At 31.5% G+C, this 13,582-nt stretch overlaps 1 protein-coding gene across 1 annotated transcript; it reads left to right on the forward strand.

The window, feature by feature from the left end:
* Positions 1 to 1,478: 1,478 nt before the first annotated feature.
* Positions 1,479 to 11,446, forward strand: LOC145316914 (uncharacterized). Its single transcript, XM_080157733.1, has 5 exons — positions 1,479 to 2,726; positions 3,082 to 3,291; positions 4,862 to 4,991; positions 5,579 to 5,695; positions 9,785 to 11,446. The coding sequence occupies exons 1-5, from the start codon at positions 1,961 to 1,963 to the stop codon at positions 10,104 to 10,106; spliced, it is 1,545 nt and encodes a 514-aa protein (XP_080013859.1). The 5' UTR covers positions 1,479 to 1,960; the 3' UTR covers positions 10,107 to 11,446.
* Positions 11,447 to 13,582: the final 2,136 nt, after the last annotated feature.

A 13,582-nucleotide genomic window follows, 5' to 3' on the forward strand; every position in this document is an offset into this window, starting at 1 on the left:
CGATAGAGCAACTTTAATATGCCCAAATTAAAGATTAGAGCTATCCATTACGGACGGACGAACCGAACCTAATTATAGAAAAGCCCTACTTTTGAACATTACATACACTCACACAACTATAAGGGGTAAAGGTTAATAAGTGAGTTAAAATATGTAGCTTTTTCAACTGATACCACAAGATAAGCAGATAACTTAAAATATCAAAACTAAGATAAAGACATGCATAGTTTTAGTAACGAAGTTACTCTTCAAGATTTAGAATTGAGAATTCTTACATTTACACTTCAAAAACCTTACCGTTTAATAAATTTAGCTCGCCTATAAATTTATATCCATTAATGATTATTTCAAATACCCACTGTTCAAAGTGTTAGTAGACGTTAACGTTATTTTTTCTTCAAATATAAATTTGTAAAGAGGCATTTGATAAACTTTTTAGATATTTATTATCTACTAGCGGCTCTATATTTGAAGAGATATGGAAGAACCTAGTAATAGTGTCTAACTTTTTATCTAATCGTGACGTAACAAAAATCCATCTCTTTTTTAGGGGTTTCCTTTCCCACCTCCCCTCTCATCCTTCGATTTTTGTTACGTCACAAAGATAAAAAGTTAGACAGTAATACTAGGTTCATATGGAAAGGCAGAAATAGCCTAAAACCATACACAGACTTATTTATAAAAATAAAATAGCCTAAAACCATCTCAGAACTTATATAAAACCTAACTCTAAAGGAGAACCTCAACGGTTCAGCGGTTAGCGAGATCCTTCGCTACAGACAAAAAAAGCTTGCTACTTTATATAACAGGATTCTGATATTTTCAGAAAATCATATATTTTTTCATTTTGAAATCCACAGAAAGTTGTCTATATTACGATGCAAAATAACTATTAAAGGTTAGTAATTTGGCTATAATACCAAGGCTTTTAGAAATTGAAAAGTGTAGAAAAGCCTTGCTTTAGAAAATACACTTTTCACAAGTTTTGTATATTACAAAGTTACAAAGAATAATTATAAAATGCCATTTTAGATTTTATAATGAATTCTATAGAACAATATCATGAATACATTTTTCTCTCTTTCTTTTATTTAAAAAAAAGTGGTTGCTCTTTCTCTTTATATTTTCCCCCTTTTCTTTATTTCTCCTGAATGCTTGGAAATCGCTTATCAAATAAGAAGACAGAATTAAGAGAGCTAACAAAAATGGACCAATCAGAGCGCAATAACAAGGCGGAGTTATGAAATTGCACCAATCAGAGATCAGATAGAAAAGTTTCGCGGATTTTCGACAGAGTTGCGCTAAGCGCCTATTAGGTTGGGCGCTGTGTGGCTCTCTAATCACGGGGAAGTTTAAAGCAGAAAATGGAAAGAGGGTGGGAGTAGGGGAAACGTGTTATAAGGGAATAAAAGAGCAGTCTATTGAATTTCAAACCCTTCCTTTTCTATCCCTCCCCCTCCTATAGCCCTGTCTCTCTATTTCTCTTTCTCTAATTGTGAGTTTATGAATGTTAACTGGAAAACGGATCAGTTTACTTCGCGCACAGCCAGGGAGAGATCAGGTTTCTAACTATTCACCTGTCCATCCATCCATCCAACCAACTGATATCCAGGGTGCCTGCCTGCAGCTAAGCTAGCATGCTAGCTAGACTCAACTGCCTGTTCTGTAAACCAAGACTAGAATAATTGTAATGTAAATGGATACCCTGGCCAGTGGAGATAGATAATATTGCAGTCTATATTATATACATTATACACGTTACACCTAAAATTCAGAGATTATCATATGACAAAAATTTAAATTTGATATCTTGTGAATTCTCTCAATTTTTTCTTTGTAATCTCTTTCTCTTAACTATTTTATGTATAAGAAATGAAGTTAGAATCATTTACATGATAAATCTGTAATTACATATCTATTAAAAGACAATTATTTAACAGTGAATTTGTTATTGACGAAAATGTATTCCGTTGAAACGGATCCGTTACGGCTGCCAAATTCGTCTGCGTGCAGTGTTAACAATCCATCCGCCTACTCATCAACCAGCTATGATATGCACTCGACACTGACGTCCACCGCCTCAATCCTAAACAATCACTGTTCAGAATATCATCATTCCGCCGGTGGCAGCGGCACTCCGACAGAATTTCATCCTGTTGCAGAAAGCACGCCACAACATCCAGGAATCGGCGGGAGTAGTAGTGACCACCAACCAACCTCAAGTTTCGACCATTCCCTAGTTGAATACAAGTCGGAGCCGCCTCCAACCCCGACTTATTCCCATACAGAGCATATGATGAGCGGTGGCGGCTATCCAACATCATTCACACCCTCGCCGTCATCTCACGGCTCTGCCGCAGACTCTCCACCGCCGTCTCTTGCCAATCTACACCACATGTCTTCCCCGACGTCTGTCTCGTCCCATGACATCCCACCACACCCGTCCTCATCCTCTTCACCGTACGCCAGCTTTTTCAACCTACAAAATGTCGGCAGCGGCCACAGCGGACCACTAGAAGGGCCATACCATCCGGCGCCGACACCGCCGTTGTCGGCCTCCCACCATACCAAAGAACACTCTGTAGATATGGTCTTGTCCTCAGACACAAATATTTTGTTGGAACAATCGGCAGCGGCCGGTGGCGGGTCAGCCTACCCGTGGTCAGATGAACAGAAGGCCTGCATTTGTGATAACCTCACAAACAACAATGAGTTTGATAAATTAGGTAAAACTTATTTTAACCCTTTTTTCAAATGGATTTTTAAATGTTTATTTGGTATGTGTGGGAGTGGGAAAAAAATTGGAATCTTTCAGCTTCAATTTCAATATTTCTCAGCATTTTTTTCAAGGACTTTTTTCAGTTACTGTACAGATTATTTATGCACAAAATATATTTTTTTTAATTTAATGTAAATACTAAATAGGTTTTAATTATGTTTTCTGTATTGTCGTTTACGACCGTGATAAACAAAAAAGTAAAGAAAAGTTTTCGGAAAGGTTTAGGTAGAATGCGATATGTCCTTTGTTAAATTATAAAAAGTTATTTTTCTGTAAAAGTTTAAAGATTATTTTGTTTTCAGAACATTTTTTGGCGCAATGGTGCGAAAACTCAAAAATTGACGCGGTATTGCGCGCCAGGGCTCATCTAGCATTTCACAAGGACAACTACAAGCTGCTGTACTCCATCATGGAGAATAACAGTTTCGACCCCAAGTACCACAGCCAGCTGCAGGACATGTGGTGGAAGGCCCACTACACGGAGGCTGAGAACATGAGAGGCAGACCTTTATGTAAGTGATTTAATATTTTTTAAACAAAATTTTGTTTTTCCATAAGTAGCAGAGCAGTAATAAACTAATTACATTTCCTATAAAAATGAAAGACTTTTTAAGAGAAAAATTTAAAACCACATACTTCTAAAAATACATTTTTTTCTATATTGCTTCTTTAGTCTTTTTTTGATTTGTTTTTAAAAATCACTAAAAGATAAGTACAATACAGAATTATATCTAAGATACGAACAAATGGATGTACATTGTACAGACATAACATAAGCACTGAAGCAGGTTATAAAATCGCAGTTCTGTTTTTCAAACAAGATAATTCTATTTGTTACCTTGACTGATAAAAATTGTTTTGGCTTAAATTTTGCACATTATCAAGAAAATTGCGACCTCGAAATGATTGCCATAAAATTTGATTTAGGAGCTTTTTTAGTTCTCATTTTTATCCTATTAAATAAAGTAGCAGGTTTTTTTGTCTGAAGCATAAGATCTCAATGACTACTGAAGTAATTGCATATTTTTTTAGGAAAGATTCACTTAGTTCCTAGTATAGTTTTAGGCTGTATTTTAGATTTTATTCTTGGGATGGTTTTAGGCTATTTTTCTGCAAATTCTATATATCTGAATACAGATCCGCTAGATACTAGGGACGCAGCCGCTATTATTCATTCAAGTCGCAACCCTAAACCATTAGGACAGAAGTTGCAGTCAACTGCTTTTAGTATGGCGGCTGCCTAAGCTAGAGGTGCTTTTAAATGAAATATAACAACCTTTTTTAGAATTTGAGACGTCTTAACATGTGCAATTTTATCTAAGATAGTAATAATGTAGTTTTTAATAATGAGTTTTAAAAACTATTTCAATTTCATGAATTTTTAGTTTATATATTTATTTAATAATGTTTGTTTGTTTAAAATATTAATTTTTACCTGGTTCATTTGAACAAATAAAATAATATTTGTTTCACAGAAATTTATTTGTTTTACTACAGATTTAAAAAATTAGGGTGGATTTTTGTTAGTCAAGGGTGGGGTCCCCCTCTTAAATATTACAATAGAGTTGTGTATGTTTATCCCCCTATAGGGGGTTGAATGTCTTGCATGTAGATTATATTTCTAATGTTTTTTTTTTTTAAATAACAATCATTCACTCACACTAAACTAAAATTAGGCTTGGTGAAAAGTCAGATTTTAGAGATTAAAAGCCATTTTGTATTAATTAAATGGCACACAAAATCCACATATCTTTGTATCGTTATATAAAAAAAAATATTAAAAATGTATAAAAAAGAGCCTGAAAAAAGAAGTTCCTGGTGGTTAAATAATATTCATAATTTGTCCGTGTCAAAAAAAATTTATTTTGGGGGATTTTTATTAATTCAGTTGATATTTTTTCTTTCTTTTTCGAGAAATTTAAATTGGATAACAAAATACTTTTCTATTTACTGGGGAAGAAAGAGGTGTAGCATTATTTTGTTAGATTATGATTTTTTTATTGAAAGAAATATTGAGGAACCAAGGAATATATTTTTCCCAGATTTAGTAATATGTCTTAATTTTTTCCGTTATTAATTTAGGTGCTGTTGACAAATACCGGTTACGGCGGAAGTTCCCGTTACCAAAGACTATCTGGGACGGAGAGGAGACTGTGTATTGCTTCAAGGAGAAGTCACGGAACTGTTTGAAAGAGATGTACAAGAGAAGCAAGTAAGTTTCTGTTTATTTAATGGTATTATTAGGATAGCGTTATATTGTACATCCTACACATTTAATATTATCTCTAGATGTTAGAGGTTATGATAATGTCGACTTAAATATTACTAATTTAGCTAAAACGGCATGTCGGTAAGTTTTTTTTTTTTAAAGCCATTATTAGCTTTAGAGCTAATTGTTGACGTGAATATAAGTCATTAAACTTCAACGTCATGTCGGAAATATGTCGAACATTACCGGATCATATTCATTTAATTTAATAAAAACAGTAATATTTATTTGTCACAACGTATTGCTTAACCTAATAGTAACATGTATGAGTCTGCTTAACCTACAAGTAATATATGGTAAGCGCTTTACCTAATAGAAACATGATCCAATATTTTAATATTCTTGGAAAATTGCGTGAAATACGATGCTATATCTGATTTTTCAGTCTGATAATCGGTTCTAATCTTGCGATTTTTCATTAACATTGCTTAACTTACTCATAATGGAATTTGTCGATATTTTCATTCGATGTTCAGACCTAACTTAAAATAGGTATATCTATAGAACTAACTAAATTTATAAACTTTTAGGTATCCAAACCCTGAAGAAAAGAGGCAGCTGGCAAAGAAAACCGGTTTAACCCTGACCCAAGTCTCAAACTGGTTTAAGAACCGCCGCCAGAGGGATAGGACACCCGGCATGAGAGGGTAAGTGGAGTTTTTGTTAGGTTACTGATATTTGGACGTACACTAGTTATAAAGTAGCTACAATAATTTGGAAACTGTCAAAATTATTCTTAACAAAAAACTTATAAATGCGAAAATGATAAACAAAATTACCCCTTCTGTAGATTTAAATCATCGATAGAAAAGTTTGAAAAAATTTTGTACCAACCAATCGTGATTTGATAAAGAGTACCCACATTTCTAGATCAAAGAATTGGAGATTGTTTTTAAACCAGCATAATATGCTGCACTACTTTTGGGCATAATTGTCCTCTGATATCAGTATGATATATTCAGTTTCATCTAGAAATGAAATAAAACTCCCCCTGGCAACTTTATAAAATAATTAAGGACACGAGTAGGCGAATCAAATTATATTTTCTCATTTTAGTATTCAAGAGTACTTAGCTTTGCTTTTATCTATTTTATTAAATAGCCTAAAACTATCTCTGGGAGGGTTTTGCTAAGGTTTTCGATACCTACTCCTAAAATAAAAATTGAGAGTGGGGAGGCTGAAATATCAGAACTTCACTCGTATTTCTCTTTTTCTCTCTGTCTCTACTCTCTATTTTTCTCTCTGTCTCTCCCATTACTTTTCCTCTTTCATGAAATGACCCTCCAATCCCTTTTCTATTACTCCGTTGACTTGTTAAAATTGACAAATATATCCCAAAGGAGAATGGAAGGAAGGACACATTTTGAGTGTGCGTTCAATTAAGCAAAACAGTGGGCTTCAATATTTTATTCCGACATAATATGCATTTGATTAGATTAATTATATTTAGATAAATAATTAAATCTCGTAGAAAAAAATAGTATAGCATATATACATTTTAAAAGATTTAATTTGATATAAATCATAACTTTTTATAAATAGTGTATAATTGCAGCTTTTGGACCCAACATTCGGAATGTTAATATAATGAACTTTAAAGAAACTAAAAAAGACAGTTATAAAAATTTCGTGTCATTTATCTTAAAGTTTTGCTAAAAATAGTCCTCATTGGTAAATCTTTATTGAAAGGGGCTATCTTTTAAAATCTCAGTAGAAAGTTTTTTTGTCCTTTAAAATCTTTCAAATTGAATTAAATCAGTTCTAAATTTTGGGGAGGCTTTAGATTGGTCTCGGAATTGTTTTAAACTATTTTAATCTTAGAAATAATCTTGGAATTGTTTATAGTTATTATTCTCACTTTCCTCATTCTTCGAATAAAAATCCCCTAAGTGCTAGGCGCACAGCCAAGGTATAGTATATGTAAAAGTAATGACTAAAATTCTACAAAAACTGGAAAATATTAATTGACCTGTTTTTATATTTTATTATACTCAGCAAAATAGTAATGATTCATATTTCTTAAGTTTCAAGCTTTTCCATATTAATACTATAGAAAGCAAACTCTCCATTGAAGATTAATTTTTAAAAAGTTGCATTAATTTTATTTATAATAATTGAAATTATATAACAGTTATTTATCGCATAGTATTATAAACAGCTTTCCGCGGATATTAAAATGAAAATTTCTATTAATTTGAACTAGTTTTGCAAGCCCCAAGGGGATAACGAACCGGCCTAACAAAACTGGTGTTAATTTATGATTTTTAATTTAATACTTGTGGAAAATTGTCTGTAATACGATGCTTATTTGATTTTTCAGTGTGTCTAAGAACCGGATGTAAACCAGCGGATATTAATCGGTTTCGAAGCCAAACTGGAAAAATATTTATAACTAACATAGGTTTCTAAAACAAACAACATTACAAAAATTATTAGCTTTTTTCCTTAAGGTTGATAAAAGAAAACTAAGCACAATTGACAGTCACTGAATCTTAGAAATTTAAATTTTTTTGAAATTTGTTGAGCTGATATACTATTGTAAATTTGTCCACGTATTCAAGTGAGGATTTCGAGTATGCTTTGACTTAATTATTCGAAAAAAATTTCTTTTGAAAAAATGCCTTGATGGAAATAAAGGATAGTTTTATACAGCTTAACCAATATGGTTCTCCTTTACAAAGAAGCATCTTTAAAAAAATAGAAAGGTTCGACTTCCCCCCTCCCTTAAGTGCCCCCAAGAGGCCTCTAGGAGCGTTGCTACTGTACACGATAGAGTAAAAGGTATACTGTATGTGGGACTAATGAAGTAGACATCTAAGTATACTGTAGCATAATGAAAGGCCCCATTGTATGAAAGTATACACATCTGAAGACACCTAAGTATACTGTAGTATATAAAAATGCCCCACTGCACTGCATGTGGACTAATGTAGTATACTGTAGTATATTGAAATGCCCCACTGTATGTGGGACTAATGAAGCATACACACCTGTTCACAACAAAAAATACCTCAATTCACAGTGGGGTAAATAAAGTATTTTTGGACCTTTAAGTTGATCATTGTACAATGGAATAAAAATTTTATACTATTAAAAAAATGAACTTTTCGACTTTGTTTACTCTTAAGCAAAAAGTACTAAAGTCTAATTATAACAATTCTTCCTTTTAAATAAATTTGACAAATTACAAATAATCATTGATTTTTCTATCCCTATTCAAAATATTCTTTTTAACAAATGTTAGTTTTGTTATTAGTTGAAAATTTATTTTTAATAGATAAAATGTTTTTTGTTTTGTTATTACAACATCGTAACATAGTTTTAGGCTATTTTTCTATCCCCTTACTCGCGGAGATGGCGCAGCCGCTAGTTCCTTAATCATACAAATTATTTTAATGCCTTAAAATTGCCACGCTGCTCGTAAAAACATCATTGTCGCAGTTTAAATGGACTTGTAACTCTCTTTAAAGCCTTTTTGTCCCCCGAGTTTTTGTGGCCATTTGAGAAACAAATGATGTTGTGAATGAGGTGTTTAACGCTCAATTTTTCATAAACTTACAAAAATGACTCTCATACTTTTTTTAGACCTGTCCAAATACTCAGAAATATTATTAAACTAATTAAATTTAAAAAGCGCAGTTACTATATTCTTGTGGTATGTCTGTCTGTTCCTCTGCGCAACGGTATACTGTTTCTAAAGCTGCTGCGCTACTTATTAATATACTTGTCCTTTTTATAGTGCAGGTTTTACTTTTTATAACTAGAAGTTAAATTAGTAAATATCCTATAATTGCACAATACATTAAATCATTAATTGTCTTTGAAAGCATCCATTAAACTCAACATTAATTATCATTATTAGCTGCATTGTTAGCATTTCTTGGCTAAACTCTCCTTTTTCTCTTACTCCCAATCTATCCTCACCCCTATCCCTTGTTCTTCCCCTTTATGTACCTGTTTGTTGGGCTGACCCATGCGCAGCTAACCGTGTCATTTGTGTTGATATTTAAAACATTCTTTTGTGCTATTAATTTGTTGGAAATATTATAGTGACAAGCTTACTAACTTTGCATAAACTTTCAGATAAGATTTTTAAAAAAAGTCTATAGATATCCTACTAGCTGATGCTCCCCTAGCATCTAGGGAGCTCTGTATTCAAAGGGGTAAAAAATAGAGGGGGGAATTCCTAAAACCATCCCAAGGATTAAATCTAAAATTAAAGTAGCCTAAAACCGTCTTGTAACCTCCCATAAAAAGGACACCTCAATCAGTTTAATAGTTATTGACATCTTAAGCAGCAGACAAAAATATTATTTATTGTTGATTGAAAAAGACTATTGAATTTGACTTAAATATATTTTTTATATCTAATTCTAGTTGAAGGTCATAAAACCATCCTAACCGTACAATTTGTATTTTTATAGGATGGATGAATTCGATGATTCCCCTGGTAAAAAATAAGTATTTTGGGTGCTGTTTTTTTTTATGACGGGGCACATTTTTTACACGTTCTTGTTTGGGGGAGTGGCTTTTTACTAGTATCACATAAACACACAGTAGATCACATAGCACAAAAAAATTATTTTCAAGATCTAGAGTGTAGTGTAAATATATTGATGTTTTTAGAAGTGTTCTTGGTATTGTAAATATTTAACAAATGTAAAATAAGGTGTTTGTTTTTTATTGTTATTTTACCAATTTTGCTTTCAAAAATTATAAATTTTCTTTTGTTTCAGGGAGATGGATGGACATGTCTCCCCCAATGGAATGATGGATATGTCTAGGTACACCAGCCCGACCTCCTCCATATCCCCCTTCACCAACGCCGGCAAGTTGGCGTACGATTACAACAACGCCAACTCCGCGTGCACCCGCAATATCGACGCCTACTCGCCGGCCTCGTCGGCAATGCCGGCGCATCCAGAGTTTTACAGAACGGCGGCGGCCTTCCAGAATCTTGCCAGCATTTCTGTCAAGTCTGAGTTTTGGCCGCACAGTTACGGACACCCGCATAGCTATGCCACTTCAAATTATAACATGTCGCCTATTCAGTCGTAAGTAAACTTAATTCATCAAATATTCTCATAAAAAAAACATTGAAGCATTTTGTGCTTTCCCAAACATTATAAAATAAACTGGACATAAAGTGATTTTTTAGCAGCTGCTAAATAATGAAAATAAAGACATAAAAAATCATACAGAGCTGTAGTTATTATTGACTCTAATTATATGTGCAAAAAATGGTTATTAATGTGATATATGTAATATGTATGTTTATGTAATCATTATTAGAGCTTATTATTATATAAGGTTTGTTAAAAAAAAGAAACTTTTCCGTTTGGAGACAAATGTAACACGTTTCAATCTAATTAATTTGATTTTTTAGAAAAACTTTATTGCCTATAATTTTTATATGTGATTTAAGCTGTTATAATTATCAAATTAATAATAATTTTGGGTTTTGATCTAAAATAGAAAATCATTATCTTTCATTAGCATTTATCATTATGATTCAAAAGAGTTTGAAAAACAACTTAAAAACTGAGCAAATATTTGTAAAAAAATCATAAGTAAAATTTCTACCAAAATCATCAACTATGTAAGAAAATCTATGTAAAATTAAATAATTTTTCCTAGTCAAAATAATAATTTTTATGTAAAAATGTGTAATAAACCTTTATGTAAAATTAAGAATTCCAAAAATTAGATTCCAATATAATTATATAAACCCAAGAAAACTATAAATTCAATTTAGAAATTTCAGTTTAAAAAATAGCTTGGGGCTAACTTCAAACAGCAGCTAAAAAGGATTTTATTTAAGCTCTAAGACTTAACTTAATTTTTCGCGAAATGAATATCAGCTTTTTTTCTACATAAATTTATAAGGTTTTCAAATGTTTTGATTTTAAATGTTAAACAATGTTTGTAATAAAATAGTCTTTCACACAATTAGAGGCGCCAAAAAAGCGCGCAATTTTTGAGTATTTTCTTCCATGTATGTTTACGTTTCCTGTGCCAAAAATCAACCGCTCCTTTACCCCCACCCCTGTCAAGTCACCCTTTAAATTTAATATTTGACAGCCCTTCAAGAAAAGTTAATTTACGGTGGAAAATTGAAAAAATTTGAAGCATTATATACATGAGAACTTCTCATGTGTTTTTTTTAGTCGAGGGATTTACAAGAAAAACATTGTTTTTTTCTTTGGTTTACAATTTCCAAAATAAATTATAATCATTATGTAATAATTATGAAATATTATTGTGCATTTATTCGATTATTCATAAAGTTTTATTTTGTGAATCCCATATTACCTAACTAATTATATTTTTGTTGTTATGAAAATCATGAAAAAATACATACTATTATAGTTGATTCAATAAATATGATTGAAATATAACTCTTCATTTTCTATCACTAGCGGCTACTCCCCTAGAGGCCTATATAAGGATTATGCACCACGTGTTTCTAAAGCCCCGATAGAATTAGAGTTTCCTGCAGGGGGTTTGAAGCTGATAAAAGTGGACAAATGTTACAACAGCTTGAGGGGGCTATAAAAGGCGTTAGAAAATTTTTCACTGTCATATCTATATATGGTAAAGAAATAGTTTTTCTTCGATGCATCATTCCTTTTTATTGTGAATAATAGGCATGACAATGTAAGATGCAAATTTTAAATTAGCATGGGATTTTGGTGTTTATTTTTTTCAACAAACTCGGCTGCTATGTAAGATACATTTTTTTATGAATATTCCCATGATTAATGAGGAATTATTCTATCATTCTTTTGTCCGTTGGTCTGTCAGTAATGTGGTACAATGATTTTTGCAGTTAAAATGAGATATATTTAGTTGTTTTAATCAAGATCAGCATCCATTCTATAAATTGTATTGTTAGTCAGTCTGTCATTAATGCTATTATTAAGCAATAATACGATTTTCTCAGTTACTGTTAAAGATAGATATATGAATATTTCTTACAAAGATTCCTTATTTTAATTTTGCTTTTAAAGGTAAAGCTTTAAATTTATTCTAAGTTGTATTTATTGGTAGTTGTAAATATGTAGTGCTAAATTTAACAAGGACGAATATGTCTATAAGTTGCGTAGCAACAATCCAACAATCTCTCCAACCACTAAATTGATTCTCTATTTAGGAAAGCTTCACATAGATGCTAGGAATGTTTTTATCTAAATTACGCTTTAGTTCGAATCTTTTGGTTTTTTTTAGTTTTTTTTTCGTGCAATATGGGCACAGAATGAAAAACATTCAACTGCTCTTTTGTATTGATATGTATGCGCAGTTAGATTATAGTAATTTTGTTAACGGGGAAATTTAGTCAAATAGTCTGTTAGTCGGACATACCTAGCTATGGAAGAGCTGTGCTACTCGTACTAATATTGTATTTCAAGGCCATGGCGGTATAAATACTGCTATGTAATATGCGTTAAAATACAAGGATGACAAATATATGAGGAAGAGCGAAAAATACAAAGAAGTTGTATCAACTTTTTTTTTTATAGCTAGCCGGTTCTTTTAGTAAGTAGTAGATGTAAAATTTTTCATAGAATTCAAATATGCAATCGGTTTTTTTGTAGACCTCTTATTTTTTAAGTAATTTAAGTTTTTTAAAAAAATAATTAAGTCGGTTTTAAGGTACTAAAACGCAACAAAATAAAAGAAGAAAATGGTCAGTAAGAACAAAAATAGTAAGATCTTTAATTTGACACCTTACTTTTAAAATTCTGTTGAGTAATTATTGAAAAAATCTATTTTTTTAACCTCGGTATAATAAAAACTTTAGACCTAAATATTTTCTCAAACAGACATAAAAAACATGGGTTCATATATACCATTAGAATCAGAAAAATATTACGAATTCATTGTAAGCAAAATTGAAAAAAATTAAAAAATTAAAAAATTACAGAAATGGCCAATTATTTTTTTTGTTCAGACAACACTATTGTTTTCCCTTTTTTACCCCCTCTTTACCCCCTCTTTACCCCCTTCCCATTTTTATACTCAATTGAAGAATTAAGACGTTGCCTGTACAACATAATATGATATTTTCATATAATTCCTTTTATTGTAGTTTATATACTATATTGTAAACTTTTTTTTTCAATTTTGCTTACAATGGATTCGTAATATTTTTCTGATTCTAATGGTATATATGAACCCATATTTTTTTATTTGTGAAATAATAAAATTAAGTTCAAAGTTTTTATTCTCGTGGGTTTAAAAAAATCGATTTTTTCAATAATTACCTGACAGAATTGAAAAAGTAAGGTGTCAAATTAAAGATCTTACTATTTTTGTTCATAATGACCATTTTCTTTCTTTTTTTTGTTGCATTTTAGTACCTTAAAATCGACTTAATTTTTTTTTTTTTAAACTTAAATTACTTAAAAAATAAGAGGTCTACAAAAAAACCGATTGCATATCTGAATTCTATGAAAAATTTTACATCTACTACTTACTAAAAGAACCGGCTAGCTATAAAAAAAATAGTTGATACACCTTCTTTTAATGAAGGA

Source organism: Acartia tonsa, chromosome 4, assembly GCF_053477335.1.
Source record: "Acartia tonsa isolate MP-2025a chromosome 4, ASM5347733v1, whole genome shotgun sequence".
NCBI classification, from domain to species: domain Eukaryota; kingdom Metazoa; phylum Arthropoda; class Copepoda; order Calanoida; family Acartiidae; genus Acartia; species Acartia tonsa.

What these genes read in the sequence shown, in the direction of transcription:
- LOC145316914 (XM_080157733.1), top strand. Translation starts at nt 1,961, where the DNA reads ATGTATTCCGTTGAAACGGATCCGTTACGGCTGCCAAATTCGTCTGCG. An exon ending in CATGAGAGGCAGACCTTTAT is followed by an intron (nt 3,292 to 4,861) that starts GTAAGTGATTTA and finishes TTATTAATTTAG; the next exon opens with GTGCTGTTGACAAATACCGG. An exon ending in GAGATGTACAAGAGAAGCAA is followed by an intron (nt 4,992 to 5,578) that starts GTAAGTTTCTGT and finishes ATAAACTTTTAG; the next exon opens with GTATCCAAACCCTGAAGAAA.